Source organism: Amblyraja radiata, chromosome 5 (genome assembly GCF_010909765.2).
Source record: "Amblyraja radiata isolate CabotCenter1 chromosome 5, sAmbRad1.1.pri, whole genome shotgun sequence".
In the NCBI taxonomy this organism is placed as follows: Eukaryota; Metazoa; Chordata; class Chondrichthyes; order Rajiformes; family Rajidae; genus Amblyraja; species Amblyraja radiata.
The window spans coordinates 63,464,317-63,483,831 of record NC_045960.1 but is presented as its reverse complement, the minus strand read 5'-3'; the positions used below and the strand labels follow the sequence as shown (position 1 = coordinate 63,483,831).

At 42.9% G+C, this 19,515-nt stretch overlaps 1 protein-coding gene across 1 annotated transcript in view; it reads left to right on the top strand.

Annotated features, from left to right (window-relative positions):
- Nucleotides 1–19,515, top strand: part of ift172 (intraflagellar transport 172) — a 145,086-nt gene that overhangs the window by 26,903 nt on the left and 98,668 nt on the right. Inside the window, exons 6-13 of the mRNA XM_033021383.1 lie at nucleotides 5,021–5,100; nucleotides 5,562–5,649; nucleotides 5,936–6,150; nucleotides 6,761–6,884; nucleotides 7,181–7,276; nucleotides 17,301–17,462; nucleotides 17,946–17,999; nucleotides 19,164–19,267. Coding sequence (XP_032877274.1) covers nucleotides 5,021–5,100; nucleotides 5,562–5,649; nucleotides 5,936–6,150; nucleotides 6,761–6,884; nucleotides 7,181–7,276; nucleotides 17,301–17,462; nucleotides 17,946–17,999; nucleotides 19,164–19,267 — 923 coding nt within the window. The remainder of the gene's footprint in view (nucleotides 1–5,020; nucleotides 5,101–5,561; nucleotides 5,650–5,935; nucleotides 6,151–6,760; nucleotides 6,885–7,180; nucleotides 7,277–17,300; nucleotides 17,463–17,945; nucleotides 18,000–19,163; nucleotides 19,268–19,515) is intronic.

The window sequence follows — 19,515 nt, the reverse complement described above, 5'->3', positions numbered from 1 at the left end:
ACACCTTGGCATTGGGAAGGACTGTACAGGGTTGGGATGAGGAGAGATTGCCCGAGCATTTGTGCTTGTGAAGTTGCACAACATTTTGAGGGGAGGGGTAGAGTGAAACCAGGCTAAAGTGGGTGAGTTTGGGGAGTCAGCAGCAGCATTGGGACAGGGGCCATTCAGGGAGGCTGACATCATGGTTTATAGTAGCAATGTCACAAAATTTTGAGATTTTAAAAATCAAGTCTGTAATTTATCCCATCAGATAAAGCATAAAAATAAGTTTAATTTGACACCTAATTCACTTTCATATCTCAAGTATTTAAAAAGTTATGGCCATTTTCATACTCGGAAATGAGCATCTTGTTCCCTATTGATTTTCTATGGACATAACAAAAAAGCTGTGATCGTGAACAGTCAAAAGCCCATAACTTTCTTAAAAATTAAGAGAACTGAATGAAATTTTCAGTTATCATAGATTGAAGCATTCTGAGACAAATATAAAATAATCTTACTTGGATGACCTGAAATTAAAGCATATAATTAGTTAGTTACCTAATTGTAGCTAATTTCAGACTTCAATTACTAGATCTAAACATCTATCCATTTCTTAATAAATGATTAACATTTTTAAATAGCCTAAATGTCTAAATAATATTCACAAATAATTCACAATAAAACATGATTTTTAAATCTCATTTACATTAATTTATAGGCCAAATGGAAGGAATTCAGTGTTCAATTGCTGTAAATAAATGCCCATTTAAATCAGCTTTCCAGTGGGTCCCTGTGGAACGCGCTGGTTTAGAACGTTCACATTGCGGTAGATTTGTGCCCCAAATGCCCAGAAAAATACTGCGGGATATAATGGGCCCAAAATGAGCTACTCGCAATATTAAACTTTGTATAAAGGGATCTTCAGAAGCCCTTTTTAATGTAAAAATATACAGCATACCTTCAGCTGTTTGCTTTATGAGACCCTGCGGTTGCTGGCGGTCGCGGGTTTAGAGATTGATTTTTAAACTACTATAACTATTATACGAGGCCTTTAAAACTAATAATAGCCTTTGCGACGGGGTCTTCCAGCGATTTTTCGTTAATAATTAACTAGGCTGAACATCTTCGATGTGAACAGCCTAGAGAAAATCGCGTTTTAAACCCGCCCCCTCTAAACGGCGCCAAAACCGCGCACACCCACAGCGGCAGATTTTCAACGACGCTTCAGGTAGGCTTTGCAACATACCTATTTATAGCAGGTTTCAAGGTGTAGGGTCAGGAACAACTGGCAACGGTAGCAAAGAGGGATAAATTGCAAGGAAGAGATGGATGAGAGATTAGGGATGTTATTTGCTTGAAGGTTGTGATGGCACTTCAGGGCAGCTGGGTATAAGTTAATATTAGGTAGACACAAAATGCTGGAGTAATCTGGAGAGAAGGAATGGGTGACGTTTCGGGTCGAGACCCTTCTTCAGACTGATATCAGGGGAGTGGGCGGGACAGAAATAGAATGTAGTCAGAGACAGTAAGACTGGTGGTAGAACTGGGAAGGGGAAGGGATGGAGAGAGAGGGAAAACAAGGGCTATTTGAAATTAGAGAAGTCAATGTAAGCGAATGTTATCTCCCTATTAGCATGAACCCTAACTGGCAGAACGGAATTAAGACTTTGCCGAACCCAGTGTGCGCAGTGAAGGGCACCACTAGGACCATATGGTTTAAGCTCTGCTGTGATGTTCCAAAAGATGCATCACATAAGAAATAACGTTAACCCCTGAAACCCTGTTGGAAATTCAATTAATCAAAGAAAAGTTTTTATTGAAATAGGCATTAATTGTTGATTCCAGTTGCTATTACATCGTAGTTATTATTAAGTTGTTCACAGATTAACAAGGAAGTTGAGGTTGGAATGCTAACTTTATATTTTTTGTTGCAGTCGCAACGAACTGCAGATGGTCGAATCTTGAGCAAAACACAAAGTACCAGAGTAACTCAGTGGGTCAGGCAGCATCTGTGGAGGGAATGGACATACGACATTTCGGATTTGGACCTTTTTTCAGACTTCTTCAATCTCAACCCAAAACGTTACCTATCCATGTTGCCTGACCTGCTGAGTTACTCCAGAATTTTGTGTTATTTTTTGTTGTTGGAAGGGGTTAACTTACATGCTGATTTCGTCTCTTTGGCTGTTATACCTTGTTGAGGTGTCCCCTCACTATTTGATTTTCGTTTTTGTTCGGCATATCTAGAAGTGTCCAGTTGGTCTAGATCTTTCAGTGGATATGTTTGTACTATATGATTGTCAACATAAAAAGTACATTTCTTATTGTGGTGTAGTGTTTGTCCTTCCTGATTAACAACCACAAGGTCTCAAACCAATTAGTTTATTCATATTGTTTAATAAAGTGTAAAGCATGGGAGCAGAATTAGGCCATTTGGCCCATTGGGTCTACACCGTCATTCAATCAAGACTGATCTATTTTTCCCTCTCAACCTCATTCTCCTACTTTCTACCTTTGATGCCCTATCTAATCAAGAACCTATCAACCACTGGTTTAAAAATACCCAATGTCGGCCTCCACAGCTGTCTGTGACAATGAATTCCACAAATTTGCCTCCCTCTGGCTAAAAAAATTCCTCTTCATCTAAAGGTCTGTCCTTTTATTTTGAGGCTGTGCCCTCTGGTTCCAGACTCTCCCATTACTGGAAACACCCTCAGTGAACCTGCACATCTGAGCTTTAGCTATAAGCTGTTTTGAAAACATAGTTTGGCCTGAGACATGATCCTGAGGAATTTCTGTTCGGATGTCTTTGCACTGGGGCAAATAACCAGATCTATCTTCCTTTGTGGGAGACATGATCCAATCATGGATCTACTCTGGAGCAGGAGGAACTGTGTGAGGTACTTTACATCTAGTATTCACCAGGCAGAAAGACATGGTGGTGTGATTAGGGAGGGCCATTCTGATTTTCTAGGACATGTTGGCATCAAGAAGGAGGAGGTGTTTGGTTTCTTGAAGAACATTAAGGTGGTTAATTCCACAGGCCCTGACAGGATCTATTCATATTATTGAGAGAGACAAGAGAGGAAAACGCTATGGCTTTCACAGAAATCTCTGTATTCCCCTTTATTCACAGGCCAGGTCCCAGACGTCTGGAGTATAACAGTGTTGTTCCTATGTTTGAAAGGACAATAGGAATAATCCTGCAAATTATAGGCCAGCGAGCCATATCAGTGGTAGGGAAATTATTAGAGAAGATTCTTGTGGATAAGGTTTACTCTAAACTGGAAAAGCATGGACTTATTACGGATTGTCAACATGCCTTTTTGCAGGGCAAGTCATGTCTTATAAACCCGATTGAGTTTTTTGAGGAACTGACAAAAATGATTGATGAGGAAAGGGCAGTGGATGTTGTAAATATGGAATTTAGTAAAGCTTTCAACAAGGTCACTCATGGTAGGTTAAGCATTTAGCAGATTAAGGCACATGGGAGGCCATGGTGACTTGGTCGATATTCTGACTAGAGGTCTGACCAACGATGTTCCACAAAGATCATGCTGTGAGCACTGACATTAATGATATATATGAATGATTTTTATGAAAATGTACGTAGGCTGATTGGCAGGTTTGCAGACAATACAAATATTGGCGGAGTTTTGGATAATTAGGAAGGTCGTCAAAGGATACTGCAGGATATAGATAAATTGGAAATGTGTGCAGACAAATGGCAGGTGGAGTTTAATCTGGACAAGTCTGAGTTGTTGCATTTTGGGAGGTCAAATTCAATAGGAAAGTATAGAATAATTGCAGGAGCATTTTCATGTACAGAGCGATCTTGTGTAAATCCATGGCTCCCTGAAAGAGGCAACACAAGCAGATGGGGTATTAAAGAAGGTGTATGGTATTGTTTCCTTCATCGATCAGGGCATTGAATATTAAAAAAACGGCAAGTCATGTTGCAGATGTATAAATCTTTGGTAAGGCAACATTTGGAATTTTGTGTGCAATTCTGGTCGCCATATATCAGGAAGGATTTGGAGAGGACGTGGAAGAGGTTCACTATGATGTTGCCCCATGTAGAGAAAGTTAGTTTCTAAGGAGAATTGGCCAAACATGGATTGTTTTCTCTGAAGCTTTGGAGACTGAGGGCGACCTGATAGAAGTATATAAAATTATGAGAGGCATAGATTGGGTAAATAGTCATAGTCTTTTCTCAAGATGGAAATAACAAATACTGGAAGGCATAGCTTTAAGTGAAAGGGGCAAAGATTAAAGGAGATATGCGAGGCAAGATTTATTACATAGTGCTGTAGATACCTGGGGAAGTGGTGGAAGCAGATACAATAGTTATGTTTATGTAATTTAGGCAGGCAGATGAAGATGTAGGGAATGGAGACCACGTGCAAGCAGATGGGATTAGTTTAGATTGGCATCATGTCAGCACAGACATCATGGACTGAGGGGCCGATTTCCGTGCTGTACTGTTCAGTGTTCATTGTACTTTTTTTGTTGTTGATTAATGCTCATTGATTTTATTGCTTAATGCTCAGATTTACTAGGGCACCTTGATGACAGCTCAATCAAATGCTGTCCTTTATCAAGGACAATCACTGACTCCAGAATTGAGATCTTGGATCCAGGTTTGAATTAGGATTGTGATGAGGTTTTGAACTGAATGGTTCTGAGGCAAATCAAATTGGGCATCGGTGAGCAGGTATTTAGCACAAGATGTTGCTTGATAATATATTGCCAACACTGTTCATTGCTTTGCTGTTCATCATTTTGCTGCCAAATCAATAGGCTGATTTGGCAGCAAAGAGCGAAGGTGGACCTGTCCCACTTTTTGTGGGTGTGCTTATATCTTAAATGGGCACATTTCCGACATGAAATTGTGCCATTTTGTGGTATTTTAAGAGTTATTTTCTAATCCAACTTCTGATCGAAGGATTTATAAGAAATGTTTGTAAATTTGATTATTAAAATTAATATTTGTGTGGATTTTGATGTGCTCTGTTGACATTTATTCTGTTTAATATAGGTTCGCTTAGCTAACACAAAAACAAACAAGTCCTCAACCATATATGGAACAGATTCTTATGTGGTTTCGTTAACTTCAAAGTAAGTATTTTCTGTGAATGGCTGCCATTCATTCTTTGTGTACAGTGACATTGCAAATTTCTTTAAAAAGGATTAATAGCTTTGTTACACATAAAGCACTCTTTCAATAAATAAGGATTCTTACTTTAAATTTGATGTATTAGTGTATGTTAATCTTGGCCAGTAACAACACATGAGAAATTGTGATAATGTATACAATTTTACAAGCTACTTATTTCCTTTTTCATTATTTAAAATATAGTGTAAAGTGCAAAGTAGATGACTGGTACTGATTATCTATGGGCCCTTTTACTTAATGCCCAAAATTAATTTTAACTTTTGATTCTTTTGATGTTAACATCTCAGATTTTAAGTGGTGCATGAATATTCAGAACAATATTCTTTACACTTTTACTGAGAAGCATAAAAAATAAGATGCTAAATTCTGGACTTTTTGCCACTTTCATATCCTCTCTTCACAGCTCTTCAGGTAAAGGGATTCTGTCTGGCCATGCAGACGGCACTATTGTGCGTTACTACTTTGATGATGAAGGAGCAGGTGACTCACAGGTATGGTAGTAAGTTGAATGGCAAGTTGAATAGTGAGAAAAGACCTGATCAATTAATTAACTTTTCTGCTTTTGTCCATGGTGACAATCCAGTCACTTATATATGGGGAGAAGGCAGGAACGGGGTACTGATTGTGGATGATCAGCCATGATCACATTGAATGGTGGTGCTGGCTCGAAGGGCCAAATGGCCTACTCCAGCACCTGTTTTCTATATATCTATGCAACAAAAATGCTTATAAATGGTAAGTAGCCCAATTAAACTGTAAATTGTTTTTTTCTTTCAGGGCAAACTAGCTACTCATAGTTGTCCACCTTATGCCTTAGCTTGGGCTTTAAATAGCATTGTAGCTGCTGGATGTGATAAGAAAATCATTGCCTATGGGAAGGAAGGCCACATTATCCAACAATTTGATTATGGCCGTGATTCTGCAGAAAAAGAATTCACGGTAGCTGCCACCAGCCCAAGTGGACAGTCTGTCGTTATAGGGAGTTATGACAGGTATTATCATGAACAAAATAAATGGTGCTTTGTTATTTTGCTAAGCAAATTTATTCCCTTGGATAATTTAAATGAGTTAAATCTCACTTCAGTGGCAATAGAAAAACACTGAACATTCCCTGGTGATATTCTGCACTCTGTACCTTCCTTTTTGCACTACCTTAAGTTTGACGACTGTATGTGCATAAAGTGTTATCTGATATGAATGAATAGCATGCAAAACAAAGCTTTCCACTGTACCACACATTTCCTAATTGAAGTTTGTTTATTTCTCAATCCACATAAATAGTAAAACATGTGTGTGTTGTGCAAGCATGATATGTTATTTTCTTCTCTCATGCAACTATTTTCTTTAACTATTTTCTCCTTTTCCAGATGAATTGATTTAATGGGCTTTTCAGTGGGCATCCAATCTAATTGATCAAGCAATTCCATATAACAAAATAAAATATCCTGGAATTGTGATTTATGAATTTGTTATTAATTTTCTTGTGAAAATAAGTTTTTAAAGGGAGGAAATATCCCTTCATAATTTTGATATTGTGTGTTAGAACAGTTGTTACTATGTTGTTTCCATTGTATGGTTGAAATCAATTGTTTTTTTTTGCAGACTCAGAGTCTTAAATTGGAGTCCTCGCAGAAGTGCTTGGGATGAGTCTAGACCAAAGGAGATTCCAAACCTTTATACTATTACTGCCCTAGCATGGAAAAAGGATGGCTCAAGACTGTGTGCGGTTAGTATTCAAACAAAGTATTTGCTTCATCACAAGTTATTTCTGAGCTTAGAAAGTAAATCTGTCATCAAATCTGATTTTGGATATGGAGCAAGTGCAATAATTTATTTTCACCAATAAGATATTTTGAAAAATTGTGTAACTTCTTCCCCCCGTTACATTTACATTGAGATTCATTTTATAGTATTTTACTGAAAAGTTGAATGACTGTAAGGGAGTTTCTATTTCATATTCAGGTCAACCTTTTATTAAAAATTACTGAAGATGAAAATCTAACCCCCGATCTTAATTTACAGGGCACACTTTGTGGAGGTGTTGAACAATTTGATTGCTGCCTGCGTAGATCTATTTATAAGAACAAATTTGAAATGACGTATGTTGGCCTCAGTCAGGTTGGTAAAAAAATTGCCTTTTTTAAAATCATTTTGCTGTAAAGCATGTACTGAACTTTTAATTTTGTATTTATAAGCGAATGGCTAAAATTGTTTATTGCCAGCACGACTAATCCAGTCTCTTCACCCAGCAACATATGATGGTTTTATTTGCTGCTGAAATGCATTTTCCTTCTTTTGTTACCTTCAAGACTTGACTATTCCTGCAAATATCTGTCAGACCGCCTTGGTTTTGCCTTAAGCAGAAGGTCATCAAAAACTTTGCTGCTGGTGTACTGGCTTACTTAAAGTTTCAGTCGTCCAGCCCCCCTTTGATGATCCGTGCTGGGTTTTAGTTGAGCAATAACTTCATTTTAAAAGTCTCATCGTTGACTTTAAAATCTCTTTGTTTTCATTCAGTCAATCATCCCATCAAGCCTAAAATTTGGTGAGGTGTTTGTGTTTCTTCAATTCTTGTTTTTTGTTCCTTATGGGTCTGTCCCACTTAGACGAATTTTTAGGCGACTGCCGGCGACTGTCATAGTCTTGTCAGATCACGGAAAAACCGGCAACTGTACCCCATCCTATGACTATGTCTAAGACAAGCTACGACAGCCTACAAGCTACGACAGCCTACCACAACCTACAACCTAGTCGAAGTCATGCTACGGTAAGCTCCTGGCAACCGGCGACCCAATAGTAGCCACTTAGGATATCTCCCTATACTTGCAGGCATTCTGCCTGCAGGGATCCGAAGGCAAGCAGCAACTCTGGCACTATCTCGTCGTGCCTTGGACCCAGATCACCTCCTCCATCAGGCTATCAGCAGGGCCTGGCAGACATTGACGCAGAGACAACAACCTGGCTGCTCAACACCCGGCTTGAGATCTAACTATTCCTTTGGTTTATGTTTCATTCACAAGAAGAAGAGGACAGCCTCCTTCGACACACCTACGACTACTGAAGTCAAACTATGACAAGCTACAAACCTGTAGGCATCATTCTACCGCTACGGCCCTGTAGGCGTCACAATGACCACCAAAGCAATGACATCATCCTATTTTACTATTAAAGGGTTTGCAGGGTGGGGTTTCCAATCATTCTGAGTGTTGACTGCCATGAAGAAACTTCAGAGGGCATTGCTCTCAGTAGAAAAAGAATCCCTGCTGCTTGCAGCAGCCCTCACGCTTATAGATCCGCAAGACAGAAGGACAAGAAGAATGGTGAAGAAGAAACCCAATAAGAGGACTGTGTGGTTGAAGCCCTTGTTCCAGAGGAGACCCAGGTTGGGCCAGTATGAGAACCTGATGGCTGTGCTCCAGCAAGAAGATCAGGCTGCTTTCAGAAACTTCACTAGAAACCTCCTGAGCTGTTTCAGGAGCTGAAGACACCGGTGGGCCCTCTCCTGGAGAAAAGGAAGCCACTGGAGCCAGGCCTGTGCCTAGCCATCACCCTCCGCTATCTGGCATCAGGAGACTCCTACAAGAGCCTCTCCTACAACTTTCTTGTGGCCCACAACACCATCAGCAAGATTGTCCGAGAGACCTGTGAGGCCATCATCAATGCTTACGAAGATTCAGTCATGGACTGCCCTAGTACACCAGATGAGTGGAAGAGAGTGGTGCAGGGCTTTGATACAAGATGAAACTTCCAGTACACATGTGGGGCAGTTGACGGCAAGCATGTGGTCATCAGGTGTTCACCCAAGTGAGGTTCAATCTACTTCAACTACAAGAAGTTCCATTCCATCGTACTCCTAGCTGTGGTGGATGCAAACTCCAACTTCCTGTTTGTGGATGTGGGCACACCTGGCAGTGTCGCAGAGGGTAGGATCTGGAAAGAGACCTCCATTGGGCAAGCACTGGAAGAAGGAACAGCAGGCTTTCCTAATCCAGAACCTCTGCCAGGAGAAGACAACCCTGACATCCACGACACACTGGTTGCTGATGATGCCTTCCCACTCAGGCCATGGATGATGAAGCCATACCCTCACAGGCAGATGTCAAAGGAGCAGAGCATCTTCAACTACAGACTGTCCAGGGCTAGGAGGGCCGTGGAAAACGCCTTCGGCATCCTCGGCAGCAGATTCAGATGCTTGCTGACTACGATGGAGCAGGAGCCCAAGTATGTGGAGACCATTGTGTATGCAGCATGTGTCCTCCACAACCTGATCCGTAACAGAAGTGCAGCAACAGCAGCAGCCATGGAGGAGGGTGACTGAGTGGATGTCGCCTTGCCAGACAGGCAACATCACACCAGGCTCATGGAGAACTGGAGGACAGGCTGCACCTATAGTGCCACTGGAGAGATTGCCAGGAACCACTGGCAAAAAGAGAGCCAAGGAGCAGAGAGACCATCTCTGCACTTACTGCAACTCCGAACTAGGCAGTGTACCATGGCAGAACGACATGATCTGAAGACCAGCAGCAAACATCCCTCACCACAAACAGAAGTCCACCACTCAGGAAGAGAGCTCACTAGAGACCACAAGTTAAGTCCCATTTCAGTGTCACCCACATCCTCCCAAAAGTGTTTAATTTTAAATTCAGTGCATTGCTTGTGTTTGTATTTGTTTTAGTGATCAAAATATAGAACAATAATTTGCTTTTTAATGCAGTGCACTGCTTGTGTTTGTTTTTGTTTTATTGATCTGCCACAGCCAGACATAAAAACAGCTTTTTTCCACGAATAGTAGTTCTACTCAATAACCACAAATCTGTAGCCCATTTTGCTCTGGTATTTAATTTAATTCACATGTTTAATCGATAATGTTTTATTACTAATGTTTAATGTTTTATGTGTCATTCCTAACTATCACTGTATGTCATGCTGTCACATGCGGGTGGAGCACCAAGGCAAATTCCTTGTATGTGAATATACTTGGCCAATAAACATTAATTAACTAATTAATTCATTCAAAATATATAAAATAATTTGCTTTTCAATGCAGCGCATTGCTTGTGTTTGTGTATGTTTTATTCATCACAATATATAAAAAGAATTTGCTTTTTAAGGCAGTGCACCACGTGGAGCTGTGTACTTACGTTTTTTCAATGTGCCAATCAAATTTACCGGTCAGCACCCGCAACAACCGACATCACCTGACAGCCCATGTCATCCTGGCGACCCACTACCACTGCACCTACGTCACGAGAATTCAAGCTACGCTCCATGGCGTCAAAACCACTGTCGCCGCTAATTTATCAACATGTTGAAAAATTAGCGGCGACCAGAATGCCGTTACGACTTGTTGCGAGTCTGAGGAAACTACTCACGACCATGCAGGTGACACCCCGGCAACCACCCGCGAACATGTGGTGACCGTATCATCTCCTGTAGTTGTCTAAAAAGTCGCCGAAGTGGGACAGGCCCATTACAAATCCACTTTGTCATTATTGGCAGCCATGTGCTCTTTGAAACCTAGCTCTTTGACAAGACTTTTTTGTCTTTTGCCATATTATTGTTTTTGGTACATTAATGTACTTTATAAATAGAAGTTCTTACTTTTGTTTTTATTTTAATAAAAAAATAGACAACAAAACAATATCAGTCAAATCTTTTCTCTAAAATTGTTATTTCAAAAGTTTTTTTGAATGTTTAAGTTATTGGCAATGGAACTGCGCTGTAAATAATTTTAGTATTGGACTAGACTAAGTGGGACCCGTTGGGTCCCTGTCACACGGGTGGCCTGGTCCCCCAACGCAACCCGTTCCCCAATGCAATATACAACCAGTCACCCGTTCCCCCAACGCAACCCGTCCCCCAACGCAATATTGCATCACTCACGCATAGCCCCTAACTGCGCAGGCACGACTCATTTCCCCTCATCCACCAGCACTCCCTCCCCCTCCTCTTCACCCTCCCTCTTCTTTCTCCTCTCATCCCCCAATCCCTCCCTCACCTCTCCCTCCCTCTCCTTTCCCATACCCTCAGTTACTCCCTCCCTTCCTCCCTCCCTCCATAACTCCTCTCACCTCCCTACCCCCCTCCTATCCCTCTGTCCCCCACTCCTGACCTACCCCTATCCCCCCCACTATCCCTCCTGACCTCCCCCACTGCCCTCCTCTCCCTCTATTTCAAGATGGCCGTTGTGTCTGGCTGCCCGTCGTCGCTAGTCTGGACATCCGCATAATCTGCAGGCAGTCTTAGCCTACGAACGCCACGCTCTCCTAAACATCCGAGCCTCTGTCGTCGATCTCTTCATCCAAGGCCCCGGACAAAACTTCCTCCAACGATCGCTCCTTGCTCAACTCCCGGTAGGTGTGCGGGCCCGGCCTTACAGTCGTCGCCGTACGATCCGAGCCAGGAGGCGGAGTAAACGCGCGGGCGCCCTGGAAAAGCTGAAGAATCTCGCCCGCGCTCGTCCAACATTAGCCTACCTCGCTCAGCGCTGCGAAGTCGGACCTGGTCGGCCCTACCGCTCCATCCATCGGCGGTCCCTCGAGCGCAGGTATGCCTCTCTCCATTCGATCTTTCTGGTCCCCGGTCTGTCGGCCTGCGAGCTCCCAGCTAGGCCATCTGTGAAATGCAGCGGCATGGTCTCCCTTAACCTCCACCCACTGACGTGTGAGCCGCTAACGGACCACAACTTACCTGCTGTCCCTGTTAAAGTAGCCCTGATCAACGCAAGATCCTTATCGAACAAAACCTTCATTCTCAACGACTTCTTCACCACCCGTGGATTGGATTTTTTACTGGTCACAGAAACCTGGCTTAATCCTGATGAGCTTGCTCCACTCGTGGAACTCTGTCCTGATAACTGTAACTTTTTCAGCTCGCCCAGGCTCTCCGGACGCAGTGGGGGCCTATCTTTAAGAAACATTTCAACTGCTGCCTCTTGAACGCTGATCATTTCTACAGTTTCGAAGTACAACTAATTATAGTAGGTCTAGTCTATCCCCTCTTAATTGTTCTTATTTATCTTCCACCAAAAATGCTTAAGGACTTTATCACCCAATTTACTGATCTTATCTCTACCGTTTTGTCCAAATTTGACCGGGTCTTGATTCTTGGTGATCTCAACATTCATGTCTGCTGGCCTACTAAGCCACTTGTGAGTGAATTTATGCACCTGGTTGAGTTCTTCAATCTGACTACTTACCACTGGACCCACTCACAAGCATTGGCCATACTCTCGATCTGGTGCTATCGTCCAGTCTCCCAATTTGTAATATAGGAATTATTGATGCTTGTCTGTCAGATCATAGCACAATTATATTTGATGCATTTCTGCCTTTCTATCCCTCAAGATCTCATCTCCCTGTTCGCTATTCCCGCTACATAAACTCATTGATTACCAGTAAGTTCTCTGAGGCTCTCATAGCTGCTCCCGACGTCTGCACCATCTCAGCACTGACGATCGCATCTCTTTATTCAATACCACTTGCTCTTCCATCCTGGATTCTGTTGCTTATCTTAAAATGAAAAAGCCTAAGCCTAAAGGTTGGCCTTGGCTCAATGACAACCTAAGAAGAGAGTGCAGAAAATCAGAACGGAAGTTTAAATATGATAAACTTCAAGTTTCCTTCAAACTTCTGAAAAACAATCTTCTCAAATACCAGGAAGCAGTAAAGTCTGCAAGAACTAAATACTTTTCCGACCTTATTTCCAAAAACGCTCATAATTCCAAGGTCCTATTTAGTACTATTACCTCTGTCATATGTTCCGCCCCCAGTACCAGCTTAGCTGGGCCCCCTGCTAAGTGCGAAGAATTCTCTACATTTTTCACCAGCAAAGTTGAGAACATTAGAACAAATATTTCCCCTCCCACCCGTGACCTAGCTGTCTCATTGGTCTGTTCTTCAAAATTAGACTGTTTCCAACCCGTTACTCTATACTCCCTTGTAGAGCTTGTCTCCACTATGAAACCTGCAACCAGTCCCCTTGACGTGTCCCCACTGCCCTTCTGAAGGATGTCATTGCAATATCCGATCCAAGCATCAACAGCTCTCTGGTCACTGGCACTGTTCCACCCTGTTTCAAGCACACGGTGGTCCAGCCACTCCTGAAAAAAACCTAATCTTGACCCCACCTTGCCGAGTAACTACAGACCTATTTCCAAACTGCCTTTCCTTTCAAAAGTCCTTGAAAAGGTAATTTTGAATCAGCTAATGCCTTATCTACACCAAAATACCATCCTGGAAAGTTTCCAATCAGGTTTCAGGGCCCACCACAGCACAGAGTCTGCTTTGTTGAAGGTACACAACGACCTGCTTCTCGCCATCGACACTGGCGACTGCAATCCTGCTCCTTCTCGACCCCAGTGCAGCGTTTGATTCAGTGGACCACACCATCCTAATTGACTGTTTCCGGTACGGGGTTGGTGTTGATGGCACTGCCCTGAGCTGGTTCGTTTCCTATCTCGAAAATAGGAGTTTCTTTACCAATATAGGCAATTCTTTCTCTTGTGGAACCCCCGCTAGCCTTTTCTGCGGGGTTCTACAAGGCTCCATCCTAAGCCCCATTCTCTTCTCCCTGTACATGCTCCACCTCGGCCAAGTCATTCAAAGGCACGGCATTTCCTTCCACTGCTATGCAGATGATACACAGCTCTATCTCCCTATGCAACCCAAAACCGGTCTAATTTAATCAGCCTCATGCACTGCCTCGAGGACATAAAATGTTGGATGGCGCAGAACTTTCTCCAACTAAATGAGAGCAAGTCTGAGATCCTACTCGGTCCTCCCGACTCCATCAAATCGATAACAGGCAGCCTTGGAAGCCTAACCTCCTTAGTCAAACCGCACGTCAAAAACCTCGGCATGATATTTGACTCTGCATTAAAGTTTGACAAGCAAGTCAACTGTGGTAAAAGCTAGCTTTTTCCAGCTTCGCACCATAGCTAAAATCAAAACATTCTTCCAATTCGACGACCTTGAAAAAATCATCCACGCATTCATCTTTTCCCGCCTTGACTACTGTAACTCCCTATACCCTGGCATCAGCCAATCATCCTTGTCCCGCCTGCAATTGGTCCAAAACGCCGCAGCGAGACTTCTAATGGGTACCCATAAAAGGGACCACATCACCCCGATTCTGGCCTCTCTCCACTAGCTCCCAGTACGGTACAGAATCAACTTCAAGCTCCTCTTATACGTATACAAAGCCCTTAACGGGCTTTCCCCCCTCTATATCAAAAATATTCTAACACACAATTCTGCCTCCAGACCCTCAAGTCGGTCGACTTAGGGCTACTGACTATCCCGCGGTCTAGGTTTAAGCTCAGGGATGATCGCGCTTTTGTGGTTGCAGCACCTAGACTGTGGAACAGCATCCCTCTTATCAGAACTGCCCCCTCCATCGACTCCTTTAAGTCAAGACTAAAAACCCATTTCCATTCCCTAGAGTTTTTTTTAAGCCCTCTGAGGGGGCGTTTTAAACAGTTTTAAACAGTTTATGTATGTATTGTTTGTGTGTACCATTGTATGCAGCACATTAGTATCTGCACTGATGTAAAGCACTTTGGTCAACATGAGTTGTTTTTAAATGTGCTTTAGAAATAAAAATTGACTGACTCTATTCCCCACTCCCTACCTCCCCCGCCCCCCATCCTCTCCCTCTATTCCCCTTCTCCCCCACTTTCCCCCCTCTCCCTCCCTACCTCTTCCTCTCCCTCAATCCCCCCACACTCCCTCCTCACCTCCCCAGGATCTTTCCCCTCTCCTCCTCCCCTCCCCCAATCCCTCCCTCACCACTCCCTCCCTCTCCTTTCCCCTACCCTCAGTCCCTCCCTCCCTCCATCCATAAAAAGCAGCATCTGCACAGACCTTCCTCCACAGGTCATTCATTGTTAGCTGTGGTTTAGATCCCATTGACTTGACGATTGGACCAGTTTGCATCAACAGACAATAGACAATAGGTGCAGGAGTTGGCCATTCGGCCCTTCGAGCCAGCACCGCCATTCAATGTGATCATGGCTGATCATCAACAATCCATACCCTGTTCCTGCCTTCTCATATCCTCTATCTTTTATAGCCCTATCTAGCTCTCTCTTGAAAGTATCCAAAGAACCGGCCTCCACCACCCTCTGAGGCAGAGAATTCCATAGACTCACAACTCTCTGTGAAAAAGTGTTTCCTCATCTCCGTTCGAAATGGCTTACCCCTTATTCTTAAACTGTGGCCCCTGGTTCTGGACTCCCCCAACATCGGGAACACGTTTCCTGCCACTAGTGTGTCCAAACCCTTAATAATCTTATATGTTTCAATAAGATCTCCTCTCATCCTTCTCAAATCCAGAGTACAAGCCCAGCCATTCCATTCTCTCAGCATAAGACAGTCCCGCCATCCCGGGAATTAACCTTGTGAACCTACGCTGCACTCCCTCAATCGCAAGAATGTCCTTCCTCAAATTTGGAAACCAAAACTGCACACAATACTCCTCACTAGGGCCCTATACAACCGCAGAAGGACCTCTTTGCTCCTATACTCAACTCCTCTTGTTATGAAGGCCAACATGTATTCACTTTCTTCACTGCCTGCTGTACCTGCATGCTTACTTTACTTGACTGATGAACAAGGACCCGTTGTACTTCCCCTTTTCCCAACTTTACACCATTTAGATAATAATTTGCCTTCCTGTTTTTGCTACCAAAGTGGATAACCTCACATTTATCCACATTAAACTGCATCTGCCATGCATCTTCCCACTCACCCAACCTGTCCAAGTCACCCTGCATCCTCATAGCATCCTCCTGACAGTTCACACTGCCACCCAGCTTTGTGTCCCCTGCAAATTTGCTAATGTTACTTGTAATCCCTTCATCTAAATCATTAATATATATTGTAAATAGCTGCGGTCCCAGCATCGAGCCTTGCGGTTCCTCACTAGTCACTGCCTGCCATTCTGAAAGGGACCTGTTAATCCCTACTCTTTATTTCTGTCTGCCAACCAATACCACGTGCCCTAATTTTGCCCACTAATGTCCTATGTGGGACCTTCTTTCTGAAACTCCAGGTACACTACATCCACTGGCTCTCCCTTGTCCATTTTCCTAGTTACATCCTCAAAAATCCTCAACAATCGTGTGTGTGTCAAACTCTGCGCAAGCGTCGCAGCCACTCTGCAACCTGACTCTCCATCCCTCCCTCTGCCCACTCCGGCTCAGCCACCGCTTGACCCGTCCTGTCTGACCGCCCGCTGCTGCTGCTCGGCCTGTCCCCGCCCTGCCCGCCGCTACAGCTCGGCCCGTCTCTGCCCACCTGCCTGCCTGCTCGTTGCCGCCACCTGGCGGTGGGGGGTGGGGATTGAGTCGGTGTTCGTCACAGTGGGCACCACGAGTTTCAATGAACCGGTGGAGAAGATCTCCTCTTAGAAGGCCGTGAGGGTGAGTTACCGCAACGGCTGCGGCGGAGGAGAAGGACCTGGGGGGACGGGTATACGGGACAGCCTTTGCCACAGAGGGAGGGTGGAGGAGAAGGGTGAGTGATGAGGGAGAGAAAGACGGGACCAGGGCCTCCACTGAACCCCCCACCCGAGGCCACCGCCGGTGCTGAGGGAGAAGATAAACATGTTACTATGAGGACGGGAGAGAGGAGTTTGTGAGTGAGACGGGACAGGAAGGGGTGTCGCCATCCCGGGCCTGACATTGACTGACAGGAGAAGAGACCAATCTGCGTGGCTCTGACTGAAGGAATCTGCGCACGCACGGTTTTTAGAATTTTTAAACTAACTTTTACAATATACCACCGATTGGAACGAAATTTGTTGCGCTCGCAGCACAGGAGAATGATGAGTAACCTGGCGAAAAATCGTAGTACTATCGCATACCGTTTTTGCGCAAATGGAAAATCCCCGCAAACTGGAAGAGCACAAGATCAGAATTTTAATTATGTATAGATAGATTCTAAATCATGGACATACATGGTGCAAACATAAGGTTCTGTGAATCATGACTTGAAGTTATTAAATGTCCAAATAAATGGTAAAAAGCATACAATGCCATGTTATATTGCCCTGTAACGGTGCTTGTTTATTTTAAGTATTCTTTTAAAGTATAAACAACATAAATTTAGGGCACATTTTACTGATTTTCATTTCTGTTCAGGTTATAGTAAGGAATCTTTCCACTGGTACCAGAGTGGTGCTGAAATCTCATTATGGGTATGAAATTGATGAAGTGAAGATCATGGGTAAAGATCGATTCCTGGTGGCTCATACTACCGACACATTGCTTCTCGGAGACTTGACTACCAATAAACTTAGTGAGGTATTGTGAGAATTCTAACATCTGCCTTAGCATTAAAGTTATCAATTATTTTAAAGCTTTGAGAGGTAAATTCTTTCTTTTGAAACCTGAATCTTTTGCACTTTTAAGTAGTAATGCACAGCACGAATGAATTATTATTGAAAATATATTGGAATGGGGAAGCAAGGGAGATAATTAAAATACCCTATTTTAAAGATAAATAGTTTCATTAATTGGGTTTCAAAATTATGTGATACAATTGTATTGGTTTGAAATCTCCTTTCTCAGATAATTAAATTTTTTTATTTGGAATGTTTTAAAATTGTATGAACTATTTATGTACAAATAATTCAAGTGATACTTTCAAGTGGAGAATTTAATTTATTTTTGATATTTTGTGGACCATCATATCTATAAGTGCAAAGTAACTCCAGGTTCCTGTTCAGTAATTTAGTAATAAGCTAATTTCAAGTGTAAACATTACTAATTTCAACTTTATTTTAGGTTGCTTGGCAAGGGTCTGGTGGAAACGAGAAGCTTTACTTTGATAATGAAAATGTAAGTTTTTCTTGATTTGGAATTGTTTACATTAAATATGTGTTTGGGCACAAAACATTGTACTTTCATAAATAAAGTACATGCTATTCTGGAATGTTTTGGGGAGATACAGTAAACCCTCCTTTTAACGGACTCCTATATAATGGATTTTGGAGACAGCGGACGGATCTGCAGACCCACCCCTGACGCGCACCTTCTCCCCGACCGCTTAGAGCCCCGGCTTCGCTCCTGTCGCAAGGCGCAGCAGAGAGTCTTTCTTCACCCGCATGGTCTGGTGACACAACTGTTGTTGCGGATAACTATGTAGCCCCTGGCGATAGCATTTTCTTCAGGCTGCTGCCACCAGCAGAACGCGCTCGGTCAATGTGGGGCTCCCTCCCCTCTCACCTACTGCAGTTTACTGTTGACCGTTGCTTTGTCCACTCCCCGCTCCTGTCGCTTGGCCTACAACATGAGTCGCAACAACAGCTCTCTCACCCGTTCTTTAAGAACGACTCGCTGGTGCAGACCAATGTCATCTACACCGAGTGATAAGGTGAAATGACACACAGTAAAGAAGGGTCCCAACGACACTTATCCATATTCTCCAGAGATGTTTCCTGACCCGCTGAGTTACACCAGCGCTTTGTGTCCTTTCGTGCATTAACTACCACATGCAGTTCTTTGTGATATATAGATATGTTTCTTTAATTGTAAAATTAAGGAAAAAATTCAATTTACTGTCCAGAACAAGATAATACTACAGGCTTATGCAAACATAATTAGCATGTCTAAAAGTTACATTCAATCCTGTGCTGAATTATGCATTGGTGGGGAAAATGTCACCTTCATTCCATCTCACCCAGATTAATTGACCCATTTATTCTGACCCTTGATAGCGCCTCCATCAACCCTTCTCAGGCTGTCCAAATGGTCCATGACACTCACAGCCAATTTTCACAGGTTTCAGGCCCTGAACCACCTGAGGCTACTTAATTTAATCAGAAATCTGATCGCCTCTACCTACTATTAATTTTGCAGTTCTCCATTGGTGCCTTGCTTGAAGGCCTTGAGCATTGTTGATATTTGCAGCAAGGGCCCAATTGCTCTTTATTGCCTTTATTTTCATTTTCTATTAGAAGATGTTGATTGGCTTTTTAATGAATGGTTATTTTTTGTTTGCAGGTCTGCATGATCTTCAATGTTGGTGAATTGACACTTGTTGAATATGGCAACAATGACATTTTGGGATCAGTTAGAACTGAGTTCATGAACCCACATTTAATTAGGTACAATTTATGTAGACTTTTAATTTGGTGTTTGTCTTTTTTCTGTTTAAACTACCTTACTAAGCCTTTCATATTTTATGTTTCCTTAAGACATAGGAGAACATTCAGACCATGAGTTTATGCTAGCTCTTAGAGCAACCCAACCATCCCTTTTCCTGACTTACTTTCCATAACCTATTCTGTTGCATGTCCATTAACTCCTCCCTGTTATCCTCGCACCCACCTACATTAAGAGTGATTTACACCAA